The 24,400-nt window shown below is 39.4% G+C and overlaps 1 protein-coding gene and 1 long non-coding RNA gene across 9 annotated transcripts in view; one reads left to right on the top strand and one right to left on the bottom strand.

Moving 5' to 3' along the window:
• LOC123503385 overlaps nucleotides 1-10,169 on the top strand; it is a 17,874-nt gene extending 7,705 nt beyond the window's left edge. The window contains exons 2-4 of one of the 3 annotated variants that reach the window (XR_006674438.1): nucleotides 321-460; nucleotides 4,459-4,570; nucleotides 9,110-10,169. This is a non-coding gene — a long non-coding RNA (uncharacterized LOC123503385). The remainder of the gene's footprint in view (nucleotides 1-320; nucleotides 461-4,458; nucleotides 4,571-9,109) is intronic. The other 2 variants (XR_006674439.1, XR_006674437.1) reach the window with 2 other exon arrangements.
• Nucleotides 862-24,400, bottom strand: LOC123503382 (BTB/POZ domain-containing protein 6-like). Of its 6 annotated transcripts, none has more exons than XM_045253091.1 (7): nucleotides 24,249-24,400; nucleotides 19,195-19,331; nucleotides 18,475-18,614; nucleotides 18,045-18,249; nucleotides 12,288-12,387; nucleotides 8,765-8,888; nucleotides 862-2,921 (listed from the first exon to the last, which is right to left on the bottom strand). In XM_045253091.1, exons 2-7 carry the CDS (start codon nucleotides 19,327-19,329, stop codon nucleotides 2,231-2,233), a joined length of 1,395 nt encoding a protein of 464 aa, XP_045109026.1. In that variant the 5' UTR covers nucleotides 19,330-19,331; nucleotides 24,249-24,400; the 3' UTR covers nucleotides 862-2,230. The 6 variants fall into 6 exon arrangements, with proteins under 6 accessions (XP_045109026.1, XP_045109025.1, XP_045109024.1 ...); XM_045253090.1 differs by lacking the exon at nucleotides 24,249-24,400 and adding an exon at nucleotides 23,965-24,120; XM_045253089.1 differs by lacking the exon at nucleotides 24,249-24,400 and adding an exon at nucleotides 23,774-23,828.

The raw sequence follows: 24,400 nt of genomic DNA, 5'->3' as shown, positions 1-24,400 counted from the left end.
GTGAAAGCTAGGAACAGGGACAAGCTTATGCATGGATGTAACAGTCGTAGAGGAGAGGGAGACTAGAGAGCATTTCCTTATTGACTGTTAGATATGAAGAGAGACAGGTTAATAGGCTACATAACAGTAATTATAGTGAGTTTAGAAGATGATGGTGGTGTCCTCACGGTGCTAGGCCTTTATCAAGGGAGGAATTAGAGAGAAAAAGAGAGGATAGTAAGTGCAATGAAAGAGTTCCTGGTACAGGCATGGAGGAAATGCAGTATCTCAGGTGTATAGATAATGTTTCCTGTGTTGGACTCATTGCTTTCCTTCTACAGATAGTGGAAAGACCAGAACACATTGAAGGGAAGAAGGACCTATCAAACTATACAAAGCGGAAGAGGTAACAAGAATTGTGAGAAGTGTTAAGGTCTATCCACACCAGGAAACATAGTTTTGGAAACAGCTTGCAAACTGGGTAAATATTGACTGGAACAAAAAACTAGTATTGTTCATTGCCTCAAAAATTCAGTTCTTCCATCTATCAACTTGACACAACCTTTCAGACAACTATCCCTTCTTCATCAATGACAGTTTTCTGACATTTTCAGTCACTGGTTTACAAAGAAAATTTTTCTGTAACTTAAGAATAATACTATCCCTTCCACTCTCATGTTAGTTTTTTTCTAATTTGTATTTCATGGTCAAGTGAAACATTCATAAATAAATGATTGTATAAAATAAGCTTTTCAGAATTTATAATAGCTAACTAAAGTTCATATAGTATATTCTTTTCTGAAACTTGAGCTTTGGCATAAGTGTTATTTGGCTAAGACATCCCAAGGTAGTTAATAGTTAATGTAGTAAGTCATATTGGTATAACATAGAAAAATGTATTTTATTAGTCTTCAAGTAATACATCAAACAATTACATCAATCTGAGATTCTTGCTTCAAGAATATATTTTTATAGAACTTTTACAGCAGCATGTACAGCTTCTTTACCATCACTTTAAATCTCTCTCTCTCTCTCTCTCTCTCTCTCTCTCTCTCTCTCTCTCTCTCTCTCTCTCTCTCTCTCTCTCTCTCTCCTCTCCCATTTCCCCACTCCCCTATCCCCACCTCTCCTTCCCTCCCACCCACCCTCTTTCCCTCCCCCTCCATCCCTCTCTTTCTCACAATTAAGGCAGCTTTACACTTGCCAATTTGTGACTGAAATCTTATGTAGGTAGAGTTTCCGACTCATCCCTTCTAGTTGGAGTGTCACACTGGAAAGTATCGACTAGTTGGCGCCTTGGCGGGAGGTGAATGTAAACAATCCGCTATCTGCCAAGATGTCTTCCTCCAGTGATGATGCTGAAGCTGTGGTTGCCCTTCTTTTGGCATACCGGGAGAGTCAACAGAAAAGAAAATGCTTGTGGATGTGTCCCTGGCTAAGTAGAAGGAAAGAAAGAAGTGTCTATCACACACTAATCTTAGAAGATTTTGCACAATTGTGATCAAATTAAATCCTGATAAGTCTTCCATCCTCACCTCCAACAACACTCCGCATTGAAGGAAACAGTTTTTGTAGAGTGACCGCTATTTCGTCAAACGATTATTTGTGCAATCTTTTTTACTGTAATTATTTTCAAAGCTTAATCTGTGACGTCACAAATCGGCTAACAAGAGCAACTTGTTGGTCTTGTTTTGCGACTGCTTTCTCCAGTCAATAGCCACTGATTTTGAGTTGGAAACTCTACCTACGTAAAATTTCAGTCACAAAATGGCATAAGTCAACCTACCTTTACATGATGATTATCAGAAATTGCATTGTCACATCTAAGTTGTGAATTGCTTTTTTAATGATAGTATATTTTTATGTACAAATAATAATGTACTGCTTTACTTATAAATCTGCCAATAATCCAATACTTCCAATGTCTCTTTACACAAACTACATATAGATTAACAGGATTATGATTGATTTTTCAATGCCAAGTAATTCTGCATTTTTAGTGATCATATAATGTTGACAAAATGAATGCATGGATATTAATTATAAGTAAATTCTCTCTCTCTCTCTCTCTCTCTCTCTCTCTCTCTCTCTCTCTCTCTCTCTCTCTCTCTCTCTCTCTCTCTCTCTCTCTCTCTCATAACTACACACCACTAACAAAATTATTGTGTATTTATTTCACTCTGCATTTCAACTAAAAGGAACACACAACTTAAGAACCAGATACTGTATGTTCTAAAATAAGCAGTGTAATCTAAGAAGGATAACCAAATATTATAGCTCTTATAAGTCCTAGACCATCACGCGTTCTCTCTCTGCCGAAACTAAATGTTACAGAGTCCAGATGAAGTTGAGGTGAGATGTGAAAGAGAGGATATCTTCCTACTTTGTTTAGCACCACTACGATTTTATATGTTTTATTAGGTGTAATCATAATTGGCCTATTAAATATGACTTCAACAGAGCTATTCCAAGGCACACGTGCAGTGAAGTGTGTGTAAGTGAGTCTGCAGCCATCGGAGTCTTGAAGAAAGGCGTATATTAATTCTGAATATTCTGAATAACTCATAGGAAATGTCAAATGCTCTGGTACATTTTCAGAAAGAATTTGAGTTGGCACATGCATACCATGGATGTAAATGTTACTGCTCACAGAAAATGATAAAGAACAATCCACTAACTGTTCATTCAGCAAGACATCTGCCATTTCTCCAGCACACTCGCACCACTGACGGACTTTTGGTCTTTCCATATAATTTGATTCCACGTTTCGAGGAGGTGTGAGAAGCTTTTGTCGACTTTTGCACGTTTTACAAATAGTTGACGGAAGAGGTGCTACTCCAGGGGAAGAAATGTTCATCAGTAAAGAATAGCTCTCCTCTTTCGTAAGAAGTCCAGACATAGCTGGTCCATTGGCAAATTCAGATGGCTTGAGAGTCAAAAACCTGTAATAACAATAAAGTGCAAGGAATTAATACAACTATTGAACACACATTCTTGTCTCTAAAGACGTAAATAAGAAGTACCAAATTCTAGCTGCAAAATGTACTATATATACAGGGTATCCCATCTGTTAAGGTACATACTTTGGGATTTGATAATTGAAGTAATTTTAAGTTGAAAATAGTCTATACACAACTTGAAGATTATTTTACATGAAATTAATGTGTAAGTAGTGCATTACAGGAGCCACTTGTCTGTATCTTCAGTGTGCAGGTCCATGGCACACTGAGTGCACTTTCTGCATCCCCATCAAGTGGCTTCCCTGTGGCCAGATCCACAGGTAAGCAGATCTCACATCTAGACATCAGCTGAGCAGGTGTGTACCTCACTGCCTCATGCTTGGTGGAGCAGTACAACATAAGAGCGTACAGCAGCCAGTCATCCCAGTCCTTCTGATCAGCCAACTGACTTGCCAGTGTGGCATTATACTACTACACCATCCTGTCGTTCTGATAGTGCAGGGGCGTAGTGCAGGTTTTCATCACTCCCAAAATTGCAGGTTTTCATCACTCCTGAAACCCCTGCAACTCAAACTCTCGTCCCTGGTTTGAGTGAGCTCACCCAGCACTCCATAGCATGTGAACACCTGCATGATGAGAAATTCTGCCACCATCTCCATGGGTGACCCAACTTGATACCGCTACAGAGGAGCGTGTGTCTTCTTGTCAGGACCCTGCTCGGCCACACACATGGTAGGCATGGCACCACTTGTCCTGCCATAGGCTGATCTAATACACCTATTGGTGCAGCCAACCCAGCATCCTCTTCACACTAACATGGCCACTGGTGTTGCCCCCATGTGCCTCCCTCAGTAGTTCTTTCTAGCTCACATGCAGAACCACTGTTCTTCCTGGTATGTACCAAGTGCCAATTTAAGTACACACTGCTCCAGCTACAGTCTCCCACTACTCCATCAGGTACATGGTGGAGGGGGTCTCTGGTGACACCTGCTTCCACCATGGCCATGCCCCATTAGCCTCTGGCCACCAATCACAAGGGCCAAATCAGGATCCCTCCACTGTACACTGGCTTCCTGTGCATCTATGGAGACCTGCACATGCTGGCACTGAATATCAGGCTCTTTGCAGCAGCACGAGGCACAACCAGGCTCACAGGGATGTTAGCTGAGGCTGTCAGCATTATTATGCACCCATCAAGTGAGGTGCCCAATTATTTTGCAAACTATCCCTTTGACTTCTTTAGTGTGTTGAGCCAGTGAAAGGCAGAGTGGTCAGTCCACACAGTTAATTCTTCTCCAAAAAGGTTGTGGTAGAAACACTCCAGATATGCACTACCTATCTTGCTTAGCAGGTGCCACTCACAACAAAGATTGCTTGATGGGGTGACTATCTCTTGTATAAATAGTGTGCTTTGCTAGGAATTGCAGGCCAGGTCCAAGTCACCATGGGTGAAGACATTAGCATACTAATCCAACAGCCACCACTGGTCTGACAATGCTCCTCTGTGCTTTCATTGCAGGTACCTCACTCATTCTCACTCTGGGAGATGTTACCTGAGGCAGTAGCATTGCAGGTGTGGGCAGGTGAACATCCTCTCTTTCCTGCCAGCAGAAAATTCCTTCATCTCCCTGGTGAGACACTTGGTCCTGCTTTTCACTTCTCTAACCTTGATTCTTGCCTCCGAGGATCACGGATACTTCTTCACCACACGTCCTCAATTTTCACTCTTGGAGATCTGCACATGCTCCAAAGCGTGCAAGAAAGTTGATCCCCAGCAGGCATGGGTCTTCCAGGATAGCGATGAAAACAGGCATCAGCCCCAATACACGTCCTCTATTGACATTCACCATCATTGGGTGCTGTTTGACTACATGTTCAATGACACCACACAGTCTCTGCAGAACTTATGACCATTGTACACATCTATCTAGTCTTCTTTCACAAACATTCACTCTGAGCCAGTGTCCACCATTAACTGAACAGTGCTAGCCACTCGCATGACCACGAAAGCTGTTTTGAGATAACAGTTTATTCCGGGTAGGAGTGTGCAGTACCCCAGCTGAGGCATCATCACCCCATCATTTAGCCTATCTGTTTCCCAATATCTTACCTCCTTGGGATTCTGACTGCAGCTCCAACATTAAGGGCAAAAGACCCTTGTGATCAGTGTTCCTTAGTGACCAGGACCTGGGGGTCTGGCCACACTGCTGCATCTTGAGACAACTCCATCAGTTTTTATAACCCTTCTAACTTAGCACTTTGTACAAGGGCCTTATCTGTTCTTGTATGAAGTACTCTTTGCATGTTTGAGGGGATTTCACTCATACAGTTTTATTAGATAGGATGGAATGAAAAGCTTTTCGTCTCAACTTCCCTCTTCTGACTGACTGACTCTTCAGCCTCTTTTTCACCGCTGAAATGTTGCATCTATCTTTTTTCGCTATTTTAATGCTAACTGCATGCTTTCCCTCCTCCTCCTTGCTGCACAAGGCTTTCTTCTTCTCATCCCTATTCTGTCTTCTCTAATACAAGAGTTAACCAGCACACTCAATCATTCATATCTTTCACTGATAAACTGTGGAACTCCCTCCCTGCTTCTGTATTTCCATCCTACAACTTGAAGTCAAGAGGAAGGCTTCAAGACATTTGTCTGTCTTTCTGCTAGTTCTCTACCAGTCTTTTAGGAACTTGCATTTTTCATATATATCATTATTATATAATATTATTATCATCATCTTGAGCCCCACTTCACCACATGCCTAGCAAGCTCCTCTGAAGCCACCAGAACTCTCCTGCTGGCAGTTGGCCTTGCTGGTTTTTGTACACCTGATGAGGCAGGGTGTCTGTTCCTAATGCACGACAGGATAATGCTGAGTTGTGGTTCTCAGGAAGACTTCCATCTCAAAGGCACACATTGATGCCTCCTGCACATCTCTTGGGTGGGCATGCTTCATAAATAAGTGCAGATGTGTCTTGAAGGGCATCTATAAAGCAGTCCCTGACCTGAAGACTTGCCATGTCTTCCTGTGCCATTGGGTATACCTAGTTAACTGGGTCTACCCAACTCCTGTGCCAACTGTGTAAGACGTTTGCCTGTGCCGCTCACTGCACCTTAGAGAATCGCCCTCTGCACCTTGGCTTGCTGGAGGTGGCCAAAGTAGCACTGCATGACTTCCACCACATCCCTGCATGATCTCCTCTGGACTGGTATCATTTGGCCCAGAACATTCACTCCTTGGCCACATAGGCAGGCCACATATCTACAGGGTCCACTTCTCACTCCAACTATGGATGTCCGCCAGCATTTTAAACTGGGCCTGGTAAGTCTCCCAGAGTACAGGCAACCCCCACTTAACGAAGGTTCACACAACGAAATTTTGCGCACAACGATTTCACTTTACTATCATCTGCTTGTTTAACGAACACCAAACTCGGTTTAACGAAGTTTTATCTAGGTAATTTTTTCCAAGATTGAAATCCCCGCTGTATCATGCAAGCCGAAAGGCTTTTGAATACACCAGCGCCTCTCGTGGACAACACGCTCACCACTCACTCCCCGTGTTCAAAACAATAACAGCATCAGCAGCAGCTTGTCTTCCCTCACTCAACTTACCACCAAAATGCCCTCCAATATTGCCTAGTGTTGCTAAGAAGACCAGGAAGTCTCTTACTCTTGAAGTGAAGCTGGATATTATTCACAGACAGGAGAAAGGCGAGAAAACTAATAGCATTGCTCGCCACCATCTTGACTTCATCTACTGTCTCTACTATGTTCAAGTCAGCAGACTCTATTAACCCCATCGTTACCGACCCGTCAACCTTATGTAAACAAGACATTTCGCTGCCGAACCGACTGCCCACGCACTCCTCCGCATCGTCCGTGCGGTAGTTTTCAGCTTCTCACATACACCTTGTTCACACTATATTATTTATTTTTATGTTTTCTATCAGAGGAACCCCACAACATGTCATTTGAGTAAAAAAAAATATGCAGCACGTGTGTTAGTCCAGAGACACAGAGCAGCAATCACATCTTTCCCCATGAATAACTGAAAACAGTCTGGATCACTCATAGCACTAGCTTCATGATGTAGAATAATACTAGGATGTACATTAGGAAAATCAGTGTTACTTGTAAGTAGAGGGTTAGGTCTGGTGTCAGAGAATGGGTCTGAAAGAGGTGTGAAATCTGTTTGTCTACTAGCAGCTGTGGGGGGTGAGGCAGGAGGGCTGCATGACAGGCCACTGCTGGCGGACAACGTCTCAATACTCTCGTCGCCGCTGCTAGCATCACTCTCTACATCACTGATAGCTTCAGGATCAAACAAAGTATCATCACCTTCCATTGAGACATCAGACACCTCAAATTCACTTTTGTCCCACCATCATATTCATCTTCACTGTCAGTTGTAGAGATATCCATAATTGCGAAGTAAATCCACGCGTGCTACCACAAAAAAACTTCAGGCAGCACTGAACAGAAGCTAGAGAATATCGCATTGCGGCACTCGACAAGCATGTGTTGCCATACATAGGTCAGAAAATATGATGTATAAAAAAAATATATAATATGATGATTGGTCTTCACAAATTACGTCACAGCACTGACAATAACTCATTGGTCAAAGTTTATTAAGTTTCAAACCGTCCCACGAATGGCTGCAGCCTTATGTTTGTAAACACAGACACTTGCCACCACGTGGGTAGAAATAACCCAGAAATCGAGGCCTTGAGAGCCCTCAATACACACAGCTTATAACCGTGGTATGTGCGTGTCACGGGGAGCACCTTCGGTTCCTGGCGCGTGAACTCAGCCGTGACACACACGTGTCACAAAACACACATCCGGTACTGAAGGGGTTAAGAAGGCTGGTGAGATCATATCTTCCTTGCAAGCTAAAAGAACCACCTGAACTCATGACTCTACAATGGATAAAATGGAAAGCTTTGTGGAAAATTATTAAGAAGGCTGGTGAGATCATATCTTCCTTGCAAGCTAAAAGAACCACCTGAAATCATGACTCTACAATGGATAAAATGGAAAGCCTTGTGGAAATGTGGTACATAAGTTTTGTACGCGATACAATGATGCGCACTTTGTTTACATTCCACAGGTTGAGGTTTAGTGTCTTTCCCGTTTTACTCTCCCTCCCTTCATAAATTTAAGATCATCAACATTACAAAGTTACGTACATACATACATTAGTGTACATTATAATGACTAAATTAAACTGCCTAAATGTTTAACTTCATCATTTTTACTTTCATTAAACCTTTCACTGTACTAAGATGCACTCTCGCTTTGTTTACTCTCAATGGAAGTTCAAGTCAGGGGTTAAACTTGTTATAATTGGTTTACTTAACTAAGTTTCGCTTAATGAAGGGTTTTTTAGGAACGTAACCCCTTCGTTAAGCGGGGGTTGCCTGCATCCTGCTGTCAAACTGCTGGCTTCCTCCATTTGAGGCCAATTCTTGGCAATGAAGACAGCAAACAACCCCTGCTATTCTCCTCACTACTAGAAGGCAAGGGAGGATGAAGAAAGGCAGAGTTACATTGAAGCACAGGGATGTAACATGAAGCCCACACTGGTCTCCAGACGTCCTCTCTATTTCTTGTTGCCACATTGTGTTATCACATCTTATCTTCCGCCTGAGATCAGTTGCATCCTCCTTCTGGACAGTTCCTCCATTAAATACAGTTTACTACACACATTTGAAGCTGAATTTACCTGAATATCTAAACCTGTGGAGTAACAGACATGAATGTCACAAAGAGAATAAAGAACATATTGAACAAGGTACCAAAAGCACATTGTGTTGCTTACCTCACCATACCAAAGCATTCACCAAGCACCTTCCGCTGATTCTCAGCATTCACCTCAAGAGATTGCCGCCCACATTCTTGAACAGCCCAGTTTAGCAAGGCATCCCAAAGCACCAACTCTGATACTGTATTAGAAATGAAAACAAGGAATTATTTATCAGTGAATTTAATATAGCACCAACCTACCAAAATATCAGGCCATTTATTCCTTCAACTTTTCTCTACTAATACAAGTTTTCCAACTAGAAAATATGTATATCAACTAAAAGTCAAGATAAAATAGTTATATTAATATTAGTCTAGATAGAACATTATAGTTTTAATGTTTTTAATTTTATCATTCCAGTACCAAATGGACAATGAGAAAACCAAGAAAGTATTCTGCACTCTAAGAGATTGGCTGCCTGAGGGAGTCTAAACAGTGTCAAGCCTACAAGAGCAGCTGCATTGTAGGAAGCTGGCTGCCTGAGGGAGTCTGAATGTCAAGCCTACAAGAACAGCTGCATTGCAGGAAGTTGGCTGCCAGAGGGAGTCAATGTCAAGCCTACAAGAGCAGCTTGGGATATACTTACATGTTTTTTTTTTTTTTTTTTTTAAACCACCAAACTTGAGAATAAATCCATAGTGCAGAACAAATCAACCTCATCACAAAGTAAACGCTTAAAAATTAGCTATTATCATGTACAGTATGATAAAAACTGAATATCTGCAGTTCATCTTTGATCTATAGCATACTGATTTTTACTGTTCCTCCATCATTATTCAATTAAAGAGCACCTGGAAACTTCACGTCTGCAACCTGGTCAAGTCTGCGACCTACAAACTACACCTTCTCCGGCGACTCAAGACCCTGGGAACCCCCGTTGGTGAGCTAGCAGGAGTGTATTCTTGCTTTATCCTGCTGAAGCTCACATATGCATCCCCTGCATGGTCTAGCTCACTGATCCCCTCACCCAGCGCCCCCAACTGGAGACAGTACAAAAACGGGCATGTCGGCTGATCTTGGGTAGCAACTATACCAGCTACCAAGACGCCCTGAAGCTCAACACCCTGCAGGACCGCCACAAACTACTCTTGGAACAGATGGGCTGCCGGCTGCTGCACCACCCCCGCCACCACCACCTCCCCACTGCACCGCGTCCTCGTACCTCGGTGAGGCACGCCAACACACTCGTGCCCATCAGAGCCAGAACTGACCGCTACAAAAAGAGTCCTGTGCCAGCCATGGTACAGGCAATAAACACACTAACAAACTGCATTCGTTTATTCTTGTATAATATTAAGTTATTCTTGTATAATATTTAGTGTTTGTTTTGTTTTCCAGTTTGTACAAATACATCCAACCCTTTCCTGTAAATTTTCAGCCTTTGGGCTGCAATGTCTAATAAACTGTATTATTATTATTATTATTATTATTATTATTATTACACACACACATCCATCCCCACACACACACACACACATCCATCCCCCACACACACACACACACACACACACACACACACACACACACAGGACACAAGGCCAGCACACACACACACACACACACACACACACACACACACACACACACACACACACACACACACACACACACACACACACACACACACACACACACACACACACACACACACACACACACACACACACACACACACACACACACACACACACACACACACACACACACACACACACACACACACACACACACACACACACACACACACACACACACACACACACACACACACACACACACACACACACACACACACACACACACACACACACACACACACACACACACACACACACACACACACACACACACACACACACACACACACACACACACACACACACACACACACACACACACACACACACACACACACACACACACACACACACACACACACACACACACACACACACACACACACACACACACACACACACACACACACACACACACACACACACACACACACACACACACACACACACACACACACACACCACACATACACACACACACACACACACACACACACACACACCCCCAAACACCCCCACCCACAGGCACCCACACACACACCCACAAGTGGTGAAGAATAGATGGACAGACTTCTTGGAGAAAAATGACATACTTTGAGAGTGTCAATTTGGTTTTAGAAAAGGGCGTTCATGCACGACAAACCTGATATGTTACTATTCGAGGGTGATAGATGTAATACAGGAATGAGATGGTTGGGCTGATGGAATATATCTGGATTTAAAAAAGGCCTCTGATAAGATACCACACCGGAGACTGATCTGGAAACTTGAAATGGTAGGAGGAGTGCATGGCAGTTTACTAAAATGGATGGAAGACTTTTTGGTAGGAAGAGAAATGAGAACAATAATTAAGGACACCATCAGAATGGGGCTTGGTGGAGAGTGGAATTCCACAGGGATCAGTGTTGGCACCAGTAATGTTTGCAGTCTACATAAATGACATGGTGGATGGGGTGTCCAGTTATGTGAGCCTATTTGCAGACGATGCAAAATTGTTAAGAAAAGTGAGATGTGACAAAGATTGCGAACTACTCCAGGAAGACTTGGACAGAATATGGAAATGGAGCTGTACATGGCAAATGGAGTTCAACACGACAAAATGCAAGAAATTAGAGTTTGGCAAGAGTGAAAGAAGAATCAGGAGTATGTACAAGATAGGAAATGAAGACATAAAACCAGTCATGAAGAAAAAGACCTTGGGGTGACAATTACCAATGACCTATCGCCAGAGAGACATATAAACAAAATAATTGGAGAAGTATTGAACTTATTGAGGAACATAAGAGTGGCGTTCAGATATTTAGATGAAGAAATGATGAAGAAAATAATTACTGCAATGATAAGACCAAGGCTTGAATATGCAACAATACAGTGGGCTCCGAACTTAAAGAAACACATAAGGAAACTAGAGAAAGTACAGAGGGCTGCAACAAAAATGGTGCCTGACTTAAGAGATTTGACTTATGAAGACAGACTGAACAGAATGCAACTTCCGACCCTGGAAAACAGAAGAGAAAGGGGAGACCTGATAGCAATATACAGAGTGATGATTGGCATGGAAAAAATGGATAGGGAAGATCTGTGTATGTGGAATGAAAGAATGTCGAGAGGGCATGGGAAAAAACTAAAATGGCCACTTATAGGAGAGATGTGAAAAAATATAGCTTCCCTCATAGAAGGGTGGAAGCATGGAATAGTTTAGACGTGGAAGTGGTCAACGCAAGGAATATTCATGATTTTAAGAAAAAGCTGGATATTAGTAGATATGGAGACGGGACAGTACGAGCATAGCTCTTTTCCCGTATGTTACAATTAGGTAAATACAATTAGGTAAATACACACACACCACACACACACACACAGAGAGATATGGAGAATGAGGGTAAAGTAGGAGGAAGAGATGTGTGTGTGGGGGGGGGGGTGTCCTCTAAAGGAAATATACAACAATCTATACTACTCACCATTAAGATTCTCTTGCTTAAGAATTGTTCTCAGAGTAGAGAGACCCATTTCCTCAAAAGATGGATCCTTTAACACTTCATCTGTTCTCTTCTCAATAATCTGAGGAAATAAGACTCTTATTCAAATTACTTTTTGACTGCAACCAGGACAGACTGACATCGGAAAACAGAGCTGAAATTAAGATTAGAATGTGTGAAGGGAATGAAATCAATCAGGGATTAAAGGAGGAGATACAAGAAATAAAGAAACAAAATGATGTACTAAAAGCCACATGTCAAGACTGAAAACTTCTTAAAGAGCTTACTGGTAAAAGCACAGGATGGGATGAGGACAGGGTAGAAGGTGGATAGGGTGAAAACAAACTGAAGGAATTATGAAATAAATGTATGGAAGCAAGAATAGGAAGAGGAAAAATTGTAATTTTCAGAGGTAGTAAAGAGAAATATTCAAGAAAACACAAATGTCGCTGTAATAGATTATTAAAGAAAAAAATATTTTACAGAGGATAAGGTGCGTTCACACGATCGAACAATGTTCGACGGACATAATTGTTACCAACTAGCAGTGGAAAGCGAAAAGGCTCGCTGATGACGTCAGAAGCGAGCACCAAGTGGTGTACCGGACACTGTCCGTGTTCGCAGCATCGAAACGTCACACACTGTCTGAATTAAATGCCTGAATTATCAACGGACATCACCTTCGAACATTGTCCACCGGTCTATGCCCTGTGAGCAGATTCGAAACGGTGGTAAACACCCTCATCTGGTACCACTGCTTGTTGCCAGATCCGCTTCCATCGTTTCACCGCTTATGACGTCATCCTGCTTCTCCTGTGATATGGTAACGATTTTGTCCGTCGAACATAGTTTGATCGTGTAAACGCACCTTAAGAGGCAAAGTTTCATGATTTTTGGGATGAAGGGAAAAAAAAAAAAATCCAAACAAGAGAACATGGAGAGAGAATAGGCCAAAACCATTATCAAACAAGTTCAAGACAGCACGTAAGAACTGGACCAGGAGGATGAGGAAGTGATCAGGGTAGGAAGATACAGTGAAGGGGGGTAGGAGACCAATGAAAGTGAGATCCCAAGCGGCAGTTGAGGAAATTACGATTAGGAAAGGGAAGTTGGCTGATGATACTGAACACAAAGATATATGGATAAAAAGAGATATGAACCAAGAGGAGAGGGAAAAGCAGAAAGTGCTAAGAAATGAAACCAAAAAAAAAAAAAAAAAAAAAAAAAAAAAATGAGAAAGTGCTAAGAAATGAAGCCAAATAAAAAAAAAATGAGAAAAGGAAGGAGATTGAGAAAAAATTTCTACGGGAGGGTTCTAGGTATGAGACCAAAGAAGTGGTACCTACGGAAGAAAGGATTTTGTTTAAGAGGCAAGAAATTAAGAGTGACTTATGCTAATATAGCATAAATTGGAAATGTTAGGAATTATTTGAAAGAGATAAAGCCAGATGTAATGTGCATCGTTGAAACAAAACTAAGAGGAGATCCATGTTATCTTTAAAGAGGATGGATATAATAGCTGGAGGAGAGACAGGAAGGACAAAGGGGGGAGGAGGAGTGCTAATAATGGTTCGTGATAATATATGTGTAGAGGATGTGCAATATGGTGAGGACAAAGTGGAAGTAATGAGAGTAACAGTGAAAACAAGAGGAATTGAAGAAGAGAAAAATCATAGTTACATATGTGCCATCTAAGACAAATACAAGGGGAACTGAAGAACAAAGATATGCAAAGAGGTGATTAAGTGCCTAATAACATGACAAGAAGAGATGGAAGAATACTTTTAGTTGGAGACTTTAAGTGTAAAGTAAACTGGAGAGAGATGGAAGTAATGATAATGCTGGACAGCGGAGCGAGGTGTTTCAGTTGACTATGGTTAATATAATGGATCAGTGGGTAGAAGAGTCAAGAAGGTACAGGGGGGAAGAACCATCATTGCTTGACCTAGTATTCACAAAGAAACCAGAGCCCCCTCCAATCAAACAATACCCGAGTCCAATGGGAAGTGATCATGTGACATAAGAGATACAAGAGGAGGATGGGATAAGTTAGAGATGACTACAAAGGAAAGAGATTAAAGTATACAAGAGCGGATTTTAAAAATTAAGGACCTTTTTTGCTGATGCTGAGTGGAGAAACATGTACCGAAAGGCAATACTGTACAAGGGAAATATGAAATATTCTTACAGAAATATAATGGAGTAAAAAAATATGTACCTTTTTATAGTTTAAGAAAAAAATGCACGCTTAGTACAATGCTAGAGGCATAGAAGCTACAAAAGGCAAAAGATAAAGCTTGAAAGAAACTCATAAAACAGAGAAATGACAATAACAAACAGCAGTACAGGGATGTGAGAAATGAACATATTAGAGTAAGGAGAGAGGAAGAAAGAAACTTTGAGAGAGATGTGGTGAATAAAAGCAAAGATGAACCCAAACTTTTCTACAAGTTTATAAATAGCAAAACGAAGAACGTAACAATAGAAAAAATAATTAAAGGAGGGAAGACACACCGAACAGAGGAAGAAATGTGTGAAATAATGAATAAGAGCTTCAAAACCATGTTCACTGCAGATGATGACTTCACAGAACTTAATAGAATATTGCATTCCCAAAGATTACAGGAAATCACAGTGCACAAGGAGGATATTGGAAGATTACTGGATAAGTTGGATGTCAGAAAAGCAATGGGGCCAGATGGTGTATCAGACTTGGTGTTAAAAGAATGTAAAGAGCAACTACCGGATCCAATTTGGGAAATAATTAAAAGTTCAATAAATGAAGGGAAAGTTCTATTAGAATGGAAGAGAGTCAACGTAATACTGATATTTCAAGGAGGAAAGGCAACTGGACCACTAAAGTGTCACTTAAAAGTGTTTTGGGGAAGTTGTGTGAAGTAATTATCAAAGAAAAAAGGGTTAAATATCTAAGAGGAACAAGTCGTATCGAATAGACGATTTGGGTTCAGGACAGGGTGGTCATTGTGTATCAAACTTAAGCTTCTACTCAAGAGTTATTGCAGGACTGGAAAACAGAGACAGATGGGTGGACACAGTATACCTGGATATAAAAAAAAGCATTTGATAAAGTCCCTCATGGAAGACTACTTTTGAAACTAGAGAACATAGGAGGACTGCGAGGAACTTTGCTAGAATGGACAAGAGATTATTTGAAGGATAGGGAGATGAGAACTGTGATTAGTGATACATACTCATATTGGGGTAAAGTAACAAGCGGAGTACCACAAGGGTCAGTGTTAGCCCAAATTATGTTTCAGATTTATGTAAATGACATTCACATTGGGGTAAACAGTTACATTAATTTATTTGCTGCATCGGGGTAAACAGTTACATTAATTTATTTGCTGATGATGCAAAGTTGTTGTTTTTTTACGGTAAGGCCTATAGTGCATGTAGGCACACTTGAAGAGTGTATGAGAAGTGCTGTTCAGCTTCCGCCCATTAGTGGCGCAGGCAATTTTATTTATAGTGGTACCCATATTAGGGTCCATATCACCACCCAAGTTCATCTTGAGTGTAACCACCTAGAACCTGGGTATCATGGTGATATGTAGGTAACTTTAAACCACTTGACAAATGGCAAAGTGTTTTAAGGCTGTACGTGGTGGGATTCGAACCTACGCATGGACGTCTGCCCGATCCCACGCTCACAATCTTATCCACTACGCCACTGCCTCCCTAAGTTGCTAAGAGTTATCAAAACTGGGGAGGACTGTCTGTTGTTACAGGAAGATATAAACAAAATCTATGAGTGGAGTAAGAAGTGGAAATTGGAGTTTAATGCCAAGAAGTGGCACATAATGGAACTAGGAAAGAGCAACTATTTGATGGGAGAGGAACAAATAATGAAGACTAAAGAGGAAAAAGATTTGGAAGTGATTATACAGGAAAATCTGAGCCCCGAAAAACACAAGCAAGATATTTGGATTATCATATAAAAGGATGACTAATATAAGAGTGGCATTAAAATACATGGCCAAAAATATGATGAAAAAAATAATCACAAGCATGATATGCAGCAGTGGTGTGGTCTCCGAGCTCTAAAGAGGATATAAGAAGATTAGAAAGGATACAGAAGATTGTTACAAAGATGGTGCCGGAACTAAAGGACCTAACATATGAAGAATGACTGAAGGAAATGGGACTACCAACCTTACAAGATAGAAGAGAATGAGGGGACCTAATAACAATGTATAAGATAGTCAGTGGCATTGAAAAGATTGACAAGGAAGACCTGGTGCTGGTGACAGAAGAAGATAGAAGGACAAGAGGACACGTAAAGATCAAGATGAGGCAGTGTGTGAAGGATATTGGAAAACACAATTTTCCACACAGAACAGTGGAGAAGTGGAATGCATTGAATAATTAAGTTGTTACAGCAAATAATGTGCATAACTTTAAGGAAAAATTAGATAAATGGAGACAAGGAGACAGGACACTGAGCCCTGCTTGAACTCTGTACAATACAACTAGGTAAATACACACACACCACTCACCCAGCTACACACACAAGAACACAAAGAATGACTAAGGTAGTAAAGGATTGTGGTTCAGAGTGGAGAAATGTTTTGAGTGGAGTACCTCAGTATTAGCTTGGGATCACGTTTCAAGTTTACATCAACAATATGACTGATGGGTTGACTTATGGGTTGAGGAAGTAAATAATTTTGTTCATAGAAGAAGATGCAAAGATTATGAAAGTAGTGAGCAATGAGAGTTACTTTAAACTGCAGAACGATTTGGATTTGATACACGAGTGAAGTAAACAGTAGGAAATGGAATTTAACACTAGTAAGTGCAAGATTTTGGAATTTAGGAGTAATGATCTACAGTTACAATTTAAGAAATAAGTTACTATGCATGGCAAAACAAGAGGACTTGGGCGTGATATTCCAGGATGATCTACCTCCAGAAATACACATAAATAATATACCTGGAGCCACATACAACCTGCTGATGAACATCAGAACAATCTTCATCCATCGGGATGAGGAATGATAATCTTTGTGACCACGAGCATTTTTTCTATGTGTATCCACGTAGAAAAATAGATAAGAAAGATCAAAAGCATATAGATTAGCTACAAGAAAGATCAAAAGCATATAAATTAGCTACAAAGATGATACCAGGCCTAGCTGAACTGATGTAACAGGAGAGATTGGAAAAATTGGAATTGCCTTCATTGGAAAAGAAAAGAGAAAGGGGATTTGATTGAAGTTTACAAAGGAATATCAGATATGGAAAGGATATATTTGTGAAAGACACAAGAATCTCAAGAGGTCATTCAAAGAAATCAAGGAAGACAAGATATGAGAGTGACATTAAGTACAGCTTTTCCTATTGCTGTATTGATATGTGGAATGCTTTGGAAAGTGATATAGTGAACACTAGGACAGTGTCCAAGTTTAAGGAAGTACTTGAAAAGAAGAGATATGGAGACAGGACTCCACAAGTGTAGCTCATTTTCCCGTATACCACAATTAGATAAATGCAACTAGGTAATACACTACACAAATCACTTTGTTTATATGGTCTTACAAACATTAATGTAATACAGCAATTCTAGTAATAAAAAATACACAAATGCATGCAAACTATCTATCCAAAACAAAAAACTCAAAGAGAAGTGCGCAAAAGATTCAATGTGGAAGACGGGGGTTGGGATCAGACACTCGGTATCAAACAGGTCAATACAAAGCATGCAAAACATATATTTACCTGCAAACATTTCCCTATTAATCTTGGTTCTTCAAACAACAGAGCAAATTCATAAGCCCGACATACATTTCCAGGGTAAAGATCTCCCCATATAAACTCGGTGCACTGTTTTACCAAGGCCGGAATCATGTACTTCTTCGCAGCATAGCATATCTCACACACTTGATCAAAAGATTTCAGGTTGATTTCATCTGTATAGATGTATCTAAAACATAAATAAAAATACATTACAAATTACTAAATTCAAGAAGGATTGATTATCAAGTAGTAATTCAAGACAGCTTTTCCATAGGAGGCCACTGGGCATAATAAAAAAATTCCATAGGAGGCCACTAGGCATAATAACAAAAAAATTTATCATGATAGCCAATAAATTAATAACGATAATCTTACTGGCAATAGTTGATACCTGATGGTTCAGTAAACTTACTGAAGTAATGCTCTAAAAGCTTCAGGCTGCACATCCAGAATTTCTATCGGCTTTTCACTTTTTTCTGGAAGTCCTCCAAAAAACATTGTTTCAAACACTGGTGATGACATGGCTAGAATCAGGCGATGCCCGTGAATAGTCTGGAAAAAAATATAATATAATAATAATAATTAATTATAATTAATTAAATTGAACCAAAAAGTATTCATTGTACAGTATTTCCATTTCAAATTATATTGTATATGTTTTACAATGTCTACTAAGAAATATAATAATTGCATTTGTATACATTACTTGGATGAAGAAATGAGGAAACCAACTGTAACAATGATTTGTCAAAAATTAGAAAATGTAACAGTGATATGGTCAGTCTAAAGAACCATATCAGAAAATTGGATATCATACAATGAGTAGCAACAAAGACGATCAAATTTGAAAGAGAGAGAGAAGAGAGAGAGAGAGAGAGAGAGAGAGAGAGAGAGAGAGAGAGAGAGAGAGAGAGAGAGAGAGAGAGAGAGAGAGAGAGAGAGAGAGAGAGAGAGAGAGACTTATTTGGTTTTCTCTACTAAATACTAAAGACAGATTGGACACAGTTGCAACATTAAATACTTTTAATGTTATATAATCAAGTTGATAGGTTGTAGATATATCAAACCTGTTCTGTCATCTGTAACTATAATAAAATCATAATTAACACAATGAACACTGGATCTACCTTACCTTCTGATTATTTTCATTGCCAACAAGGAAACTGCAATCAGACCACTGGCTAGAATTTAGGATATGATTTGCTCTGTGACTTAGGCAATTCAGTCCTGTCTGCCAGTCTGAGGAGCTTGTCCCTGCTTCAGCCATTCCTGCAAGACAGAGTAACAAATATTGATGATCTTGTGACGTAACTGTCTTATCACTACTACAGTTACTCTACCATCAAAATGAACCAAATAAAAGATACATGAACTAAGAAAAACTAACCAAAAATAAAAATACCAGAGTGGGGTGTCAAAATTACCACAATAATCACCATATAAAAAGTGACCAATAACATTGTCAAAATTTACTACAGAGATTCCTTAATTGATTAGTTTTGATTTACTATATCTAAATGAGATTAAGATACATTATAGTTAGCATGGTAGATTCAAAGAAATTAATATACCTGAAGGCCAGGAATAGAGCTGTTTCCACTAAGTTAGTACAATCCAGTGAAAATGTATTTGTATACTGATACTTTGCAAGAAGCAAGAAATAAATGAAGCAATGTGATTTAATTATTAAAACCTTTTCTGAAGTTTATTTGTACCTAAGAGACTGGGTTTCTACCTGTGAATCTCTACAAAATGAACTTAGAAGCAAAGGGTAAAGCCACAGTGAACCAATCGAGAGTAAAGACACTTGGAGTTTACCACTGAAGATCAGTTATCATTGGCAAAGTAAGGATAGAGTGCAGTGATGATTAAAAGGGAGGTGTTGAGTATAATAGCTACTGTCTTTGATCCACTAGGTAACGTTTTACCTTTCACAATCAGAGCAAGATTATTCATACATCAGTTATGGAAAACTACATGTGGCTGGAATTACACAATTCCTGAGAATATGGAAAAGAAATGGCTAAACATATATACAAATGTACATGACTGTGCAAATAAAAATCCCTAGACAAGTATGCACTGAGGGCAGAAACATATTTACACATATGGAGCTGCTGCTTATTTTGCTATAATAATAGTAATGGCAAAAGTGAAGGTAACCCCAATTAAAATGCTAATGATACCTAAATTAGAGTTGAGTTGTGGTAATGGCAGCCAGGTTACCAAAATTCATCTTAGAAGCTTATAAAGATGAACTGACAATAGTAGAAACATATCTATGCTGTGATAGTCAGATTACTATAACTTGGCTTTCCAGCAGCAAAGGCTTAACCTCTTTTGTGCAAAATAGGATAAATTAAGTGAAAGGGCTAGTACCCGAGGCCTATTTTCACTACATTCTTACAATACATAATCCTAGAGACCTGTTCACAAGAGGTATCACTATGAACAATCTGAAATAGTCCTCATTGTGATGGAGTGGGCTGTGTTAGCTACCCCACAGAGAATCTTGGCCAGAATTGCCTAGAAATTCAGAGGAAGCAATTAATGAACAAGTGGTCAAGCAGGTATAATGCCCACTGTTCCATAAAGTAAACCTACTCTGATAATGGGAGAGGTTCAGCAAGTTTGGTAAGTTAGTATGCCTTGGATTATCTGATTTGTAACCAAATGTAAAAGCACAAAGTATACATATCTACCTCATATTTAAATGTACATAAAATCAGGGTAGTAGAAAGTAAGGTAATAGCCTTAGTGCAAAAGGAAGCTTATCTTCAAGAATTCAAACATTTAAATATTAATAATAATAAAAAGATGGAGTATTAAAAGCATGTTACACAAAGCTCTAGTAAGTGAGCAAATAAAGAACCCAATTCTTATCCCTAGTAAACAAGAAGCAACTAAGATGATAGTAGAATATACTCATATGATATGCCTACATTATGGTGTTGAGTTTGTAGTATCATACCTAAGGCAGAAGAATTGAATTTCTAAACTGAGGCATGTAGTGAAAGGAATACAATCCAAGTATATGACCTGTAAGAAGTTACAGGGCAAAAAGTATGCTGAAACACCTAATCCTCATTTACCTGATATTAGTGTACAAACGGTGGCACCATTCCAAGTAATGGGTATAGATTATACTGATGGTGTATTTACCAAAGAGGAAAGACATGCAACCAATAAAATGTACATCATCCTATTCACCCCTGCAGTAACTACAACAGTACATTTAGAGATGGTGGACAACCTAACCTGTGACTCTTTTACATGCTTTTAGGAGATTCGTAGAAGAGGGTTTCCTCAAATCCTGCTAAGTGATAATATGACTACCTTCAAAGGTGGGTCCAAATTTTTTTTACATTTGATAAAGGATAATCAAGGAGGATGATGAAGTAGGATCAACAATTTAACAGAAACAATATGCGAATGATTTTCAAAAGAACAGCTTTTTTCATAAAAACATGGAAATCAACCTGGTATAAGAATTGCATAAAAAAAGCCATTTTGACAGCATGTTATAATATTCAGATGAAAAAAGAAAAAAATTCATTTCCTTCACTCAGACACTTTCCATGTTCTTTCAGAAACAACCAACCCTTCAGAAAGTCAACAGATCATGCAGGGATGTCACAGAACGCCTGACTTCTGATCTTTCCAAGATTTACGATTGGGACAGAGAAAATGTATTAGCTTTCAATGCCCCAAAAACTCAATTCCTTCATCTATCAACTTGACATAACCTTCCAGACAACTATCCCCTCTTCTTCAATGACACTCAGCTGTCTCCCTCTTTCACACTGAATATCCTTGGTCTGTCCTTAACTTAACTGGAAACTTCACATCTCCTCTCTTGCTAAAACAGCTTCTATGAAGTTACGCGTTCTGAGGCGTCTCTGCCAGTTATTCTTGCTCCTCTAACTGCTAACTCTGTACAAGGGCCTTATCTGGCCCTATATGGAGTACTTTTCAGGGGTTCTAGTCACACAGTTTTACTAGATAGTGGAATCAAAAGCTTTTCATCTCATCAACTCCCCTCCTCTGACTGACTGTCTTCAAACTCTTTCTCACCGCTGAAATGTTGCATCTCTTTCTATCTTTTATCGCTATTTTCATGCTAACTGTTCTACTGATCTTGCTAACTGCATGCCTCTCCTCCTCCGGCGGTCTCGCTGCACAAGGCTTTCTTCTTCCTCTCATCTCTGTTCTGTCCAACTATCTAACGCAAGAGTTAACTAGTACTCTCAATCATTCATACCTTTCACTGGTAAACTCTGGAACTCCCTTCCTACTGCTGTATTTCCAACTTCTTACAACTTGTTTTCTTTTAAGAGGGAGGTATCAAGTCATTTGCTCCCTAATTTTGGCTGTTGCTTTTCTTTCTTCTAGAGAACCAGTACTCAAGTGGGCCTCATTTTTTTCCCCCATGGCTGGCCCTCTTACCTATAAAAAAAAAAAAAAAAAAAAAAAAAAAAAAAAAAAACTAAATAAATAAAAAAAAAATAAATAAAATAAATATATATATATATATATATATATATATATATATATATATATATATATATATATATATATATATATATATATATGTGTGTGTGTGTGTGTGTGTGTGTGTATATATATATATATATATATATATATATATATATATATATATATATATATATATATATATATATATATATAATTCAAGTTAGTGTATATTATTCTTGTACTCTCACCAGTTTCAACATGGCTTTTCTTGTTCTTCCCATCAGATAGAGTTTCCCATTCTGAATAATTTGAACCCAATAGATACTTGCTGTAAGTTATCTACGATATTGACAGCAATTTTTCTAGATTTATCTTTTCTGTGGAAATGTCACTCACTCTCTTGATAATGCTCACAAGTAACACACCCACATGTGATGAATAGATGGGCACTGATCTTTCCCTGTGAAAGCAAGTTTGTTCATGTGTACATGTGTCACATTTGTAATGCAAGAAATCATAGTGATTGGTTTTGTATGAGAATGCAACTGCTGGTCATTTATAAGAACAGAATTAATATAACCAATCATAGTTTCATTTTTCACTTGGAGACAGAGAAGTGGCTCACTTTGAAATATTCAAATTAGTTTGAGAATGTCTATTGGTGATGGGTGTATCAACAGGTTTCACAAAGATGAATAAGGCAATGACTTGGCAAGCATTTCTTACCCTAATCAGTTAGGTTAAGTTGGTTGAATTTGATTAATTTACTCGTTAGGTTAGGTCAGGTTACTTTTTTGTTAGATTAGTTTAATTATTGATTAGGAGGTAGGGCAGGACAGCCAGCTGGTAGCCACGGGTAAGTGTCACCCAGTCCTCTGTTGGAGAGCACTGAGAATTACTAGCATGATACTTGTTCATGAACATGAATTTTTTTTTAAGCAGAATTTGGTGTGTTTTGCATTTTAATACCAAACATTAGTTTCTAAGGCCACTGGAGGTCATGGAGGATAAAAGCAGACAAATAATTTGCTGAAAAAATCATGCATATTAATCAAATAGACTGAAAACTACCAGAAAAATAAAGTTCCGTTCGGAATCGCCTGGTGACGGTAAAAATCAGCCATCTCCCTCATTAGTGCCTTGATGGAAGAAACTGCAACTGGTTAAACACTGACACAGATATATGGAGGGATGCCCACACGAGTTTAGAGGTAAACACTACAAGGAATCTTCACCATCAGCCCACCAAGGTACCACGGAGAAGTTGTTACGCATTTCAACATCATCCTTGTTTCCAAGACAAACCCTAAGTCGACAACTTGAGTTTATCATACATTTTTGTCATAGATAACCTAATGGCACTCCAATACAGGTCATAATATAGAGTAGTTACGCCTAAGCACACAACATAAACAGTGTTAATCACCTGTGGCTAGCACCGCGCTGCTCACTGTTTACATTACTATGCTTGGGATCCTTCCCTTCCTCACGCTGCTTGTCCGAGGAATGATGGCCCGCTATAATTTCCTCGATATTCACTTTGGTAGAACGTTCTTATCCATTTATATAATTTCATGAAAACTGTTTAAGGACCAACAGCACACGATAAATGACATACTAAATATATATTCTTAAAACGCCCTGTTGACATAGGAAAATATGTACGTAACATAAAATAGTACAAAAATTGTCGCCTAGGTACATACATACCTACATTTTACCGAAGATGCTACAGAAGTAAAGTACAAGTCAAAACAGAGAGAATGAGAAAGAAAGGAAACATGTATTTGTCGACACCTCGCCAGCTTTGTGCATCACTGAATATTAACTTGTAGGTAAATAATGACAGTTTTATGGCAATC

Source organism: Portunus trituberculatus, chromosome 14, assembly GCF_017591435.1.
Source record: "Portunus trituberculatus isolate SZX2019 chromosome 14, ASM1759143v1, whole genome shotgun sequence".
Classification (NCBI taxonomy): Eukaryota; Metazoa; Arthropoda; class Malacostraca; order Decapoda; family Portunidae; genus Portunus; species Portunus trituberculatus.
Note: the sequence above shows the minus strand (reverse complement) of the source record. Positions and strands in the feature narration are given on the sequence as shown.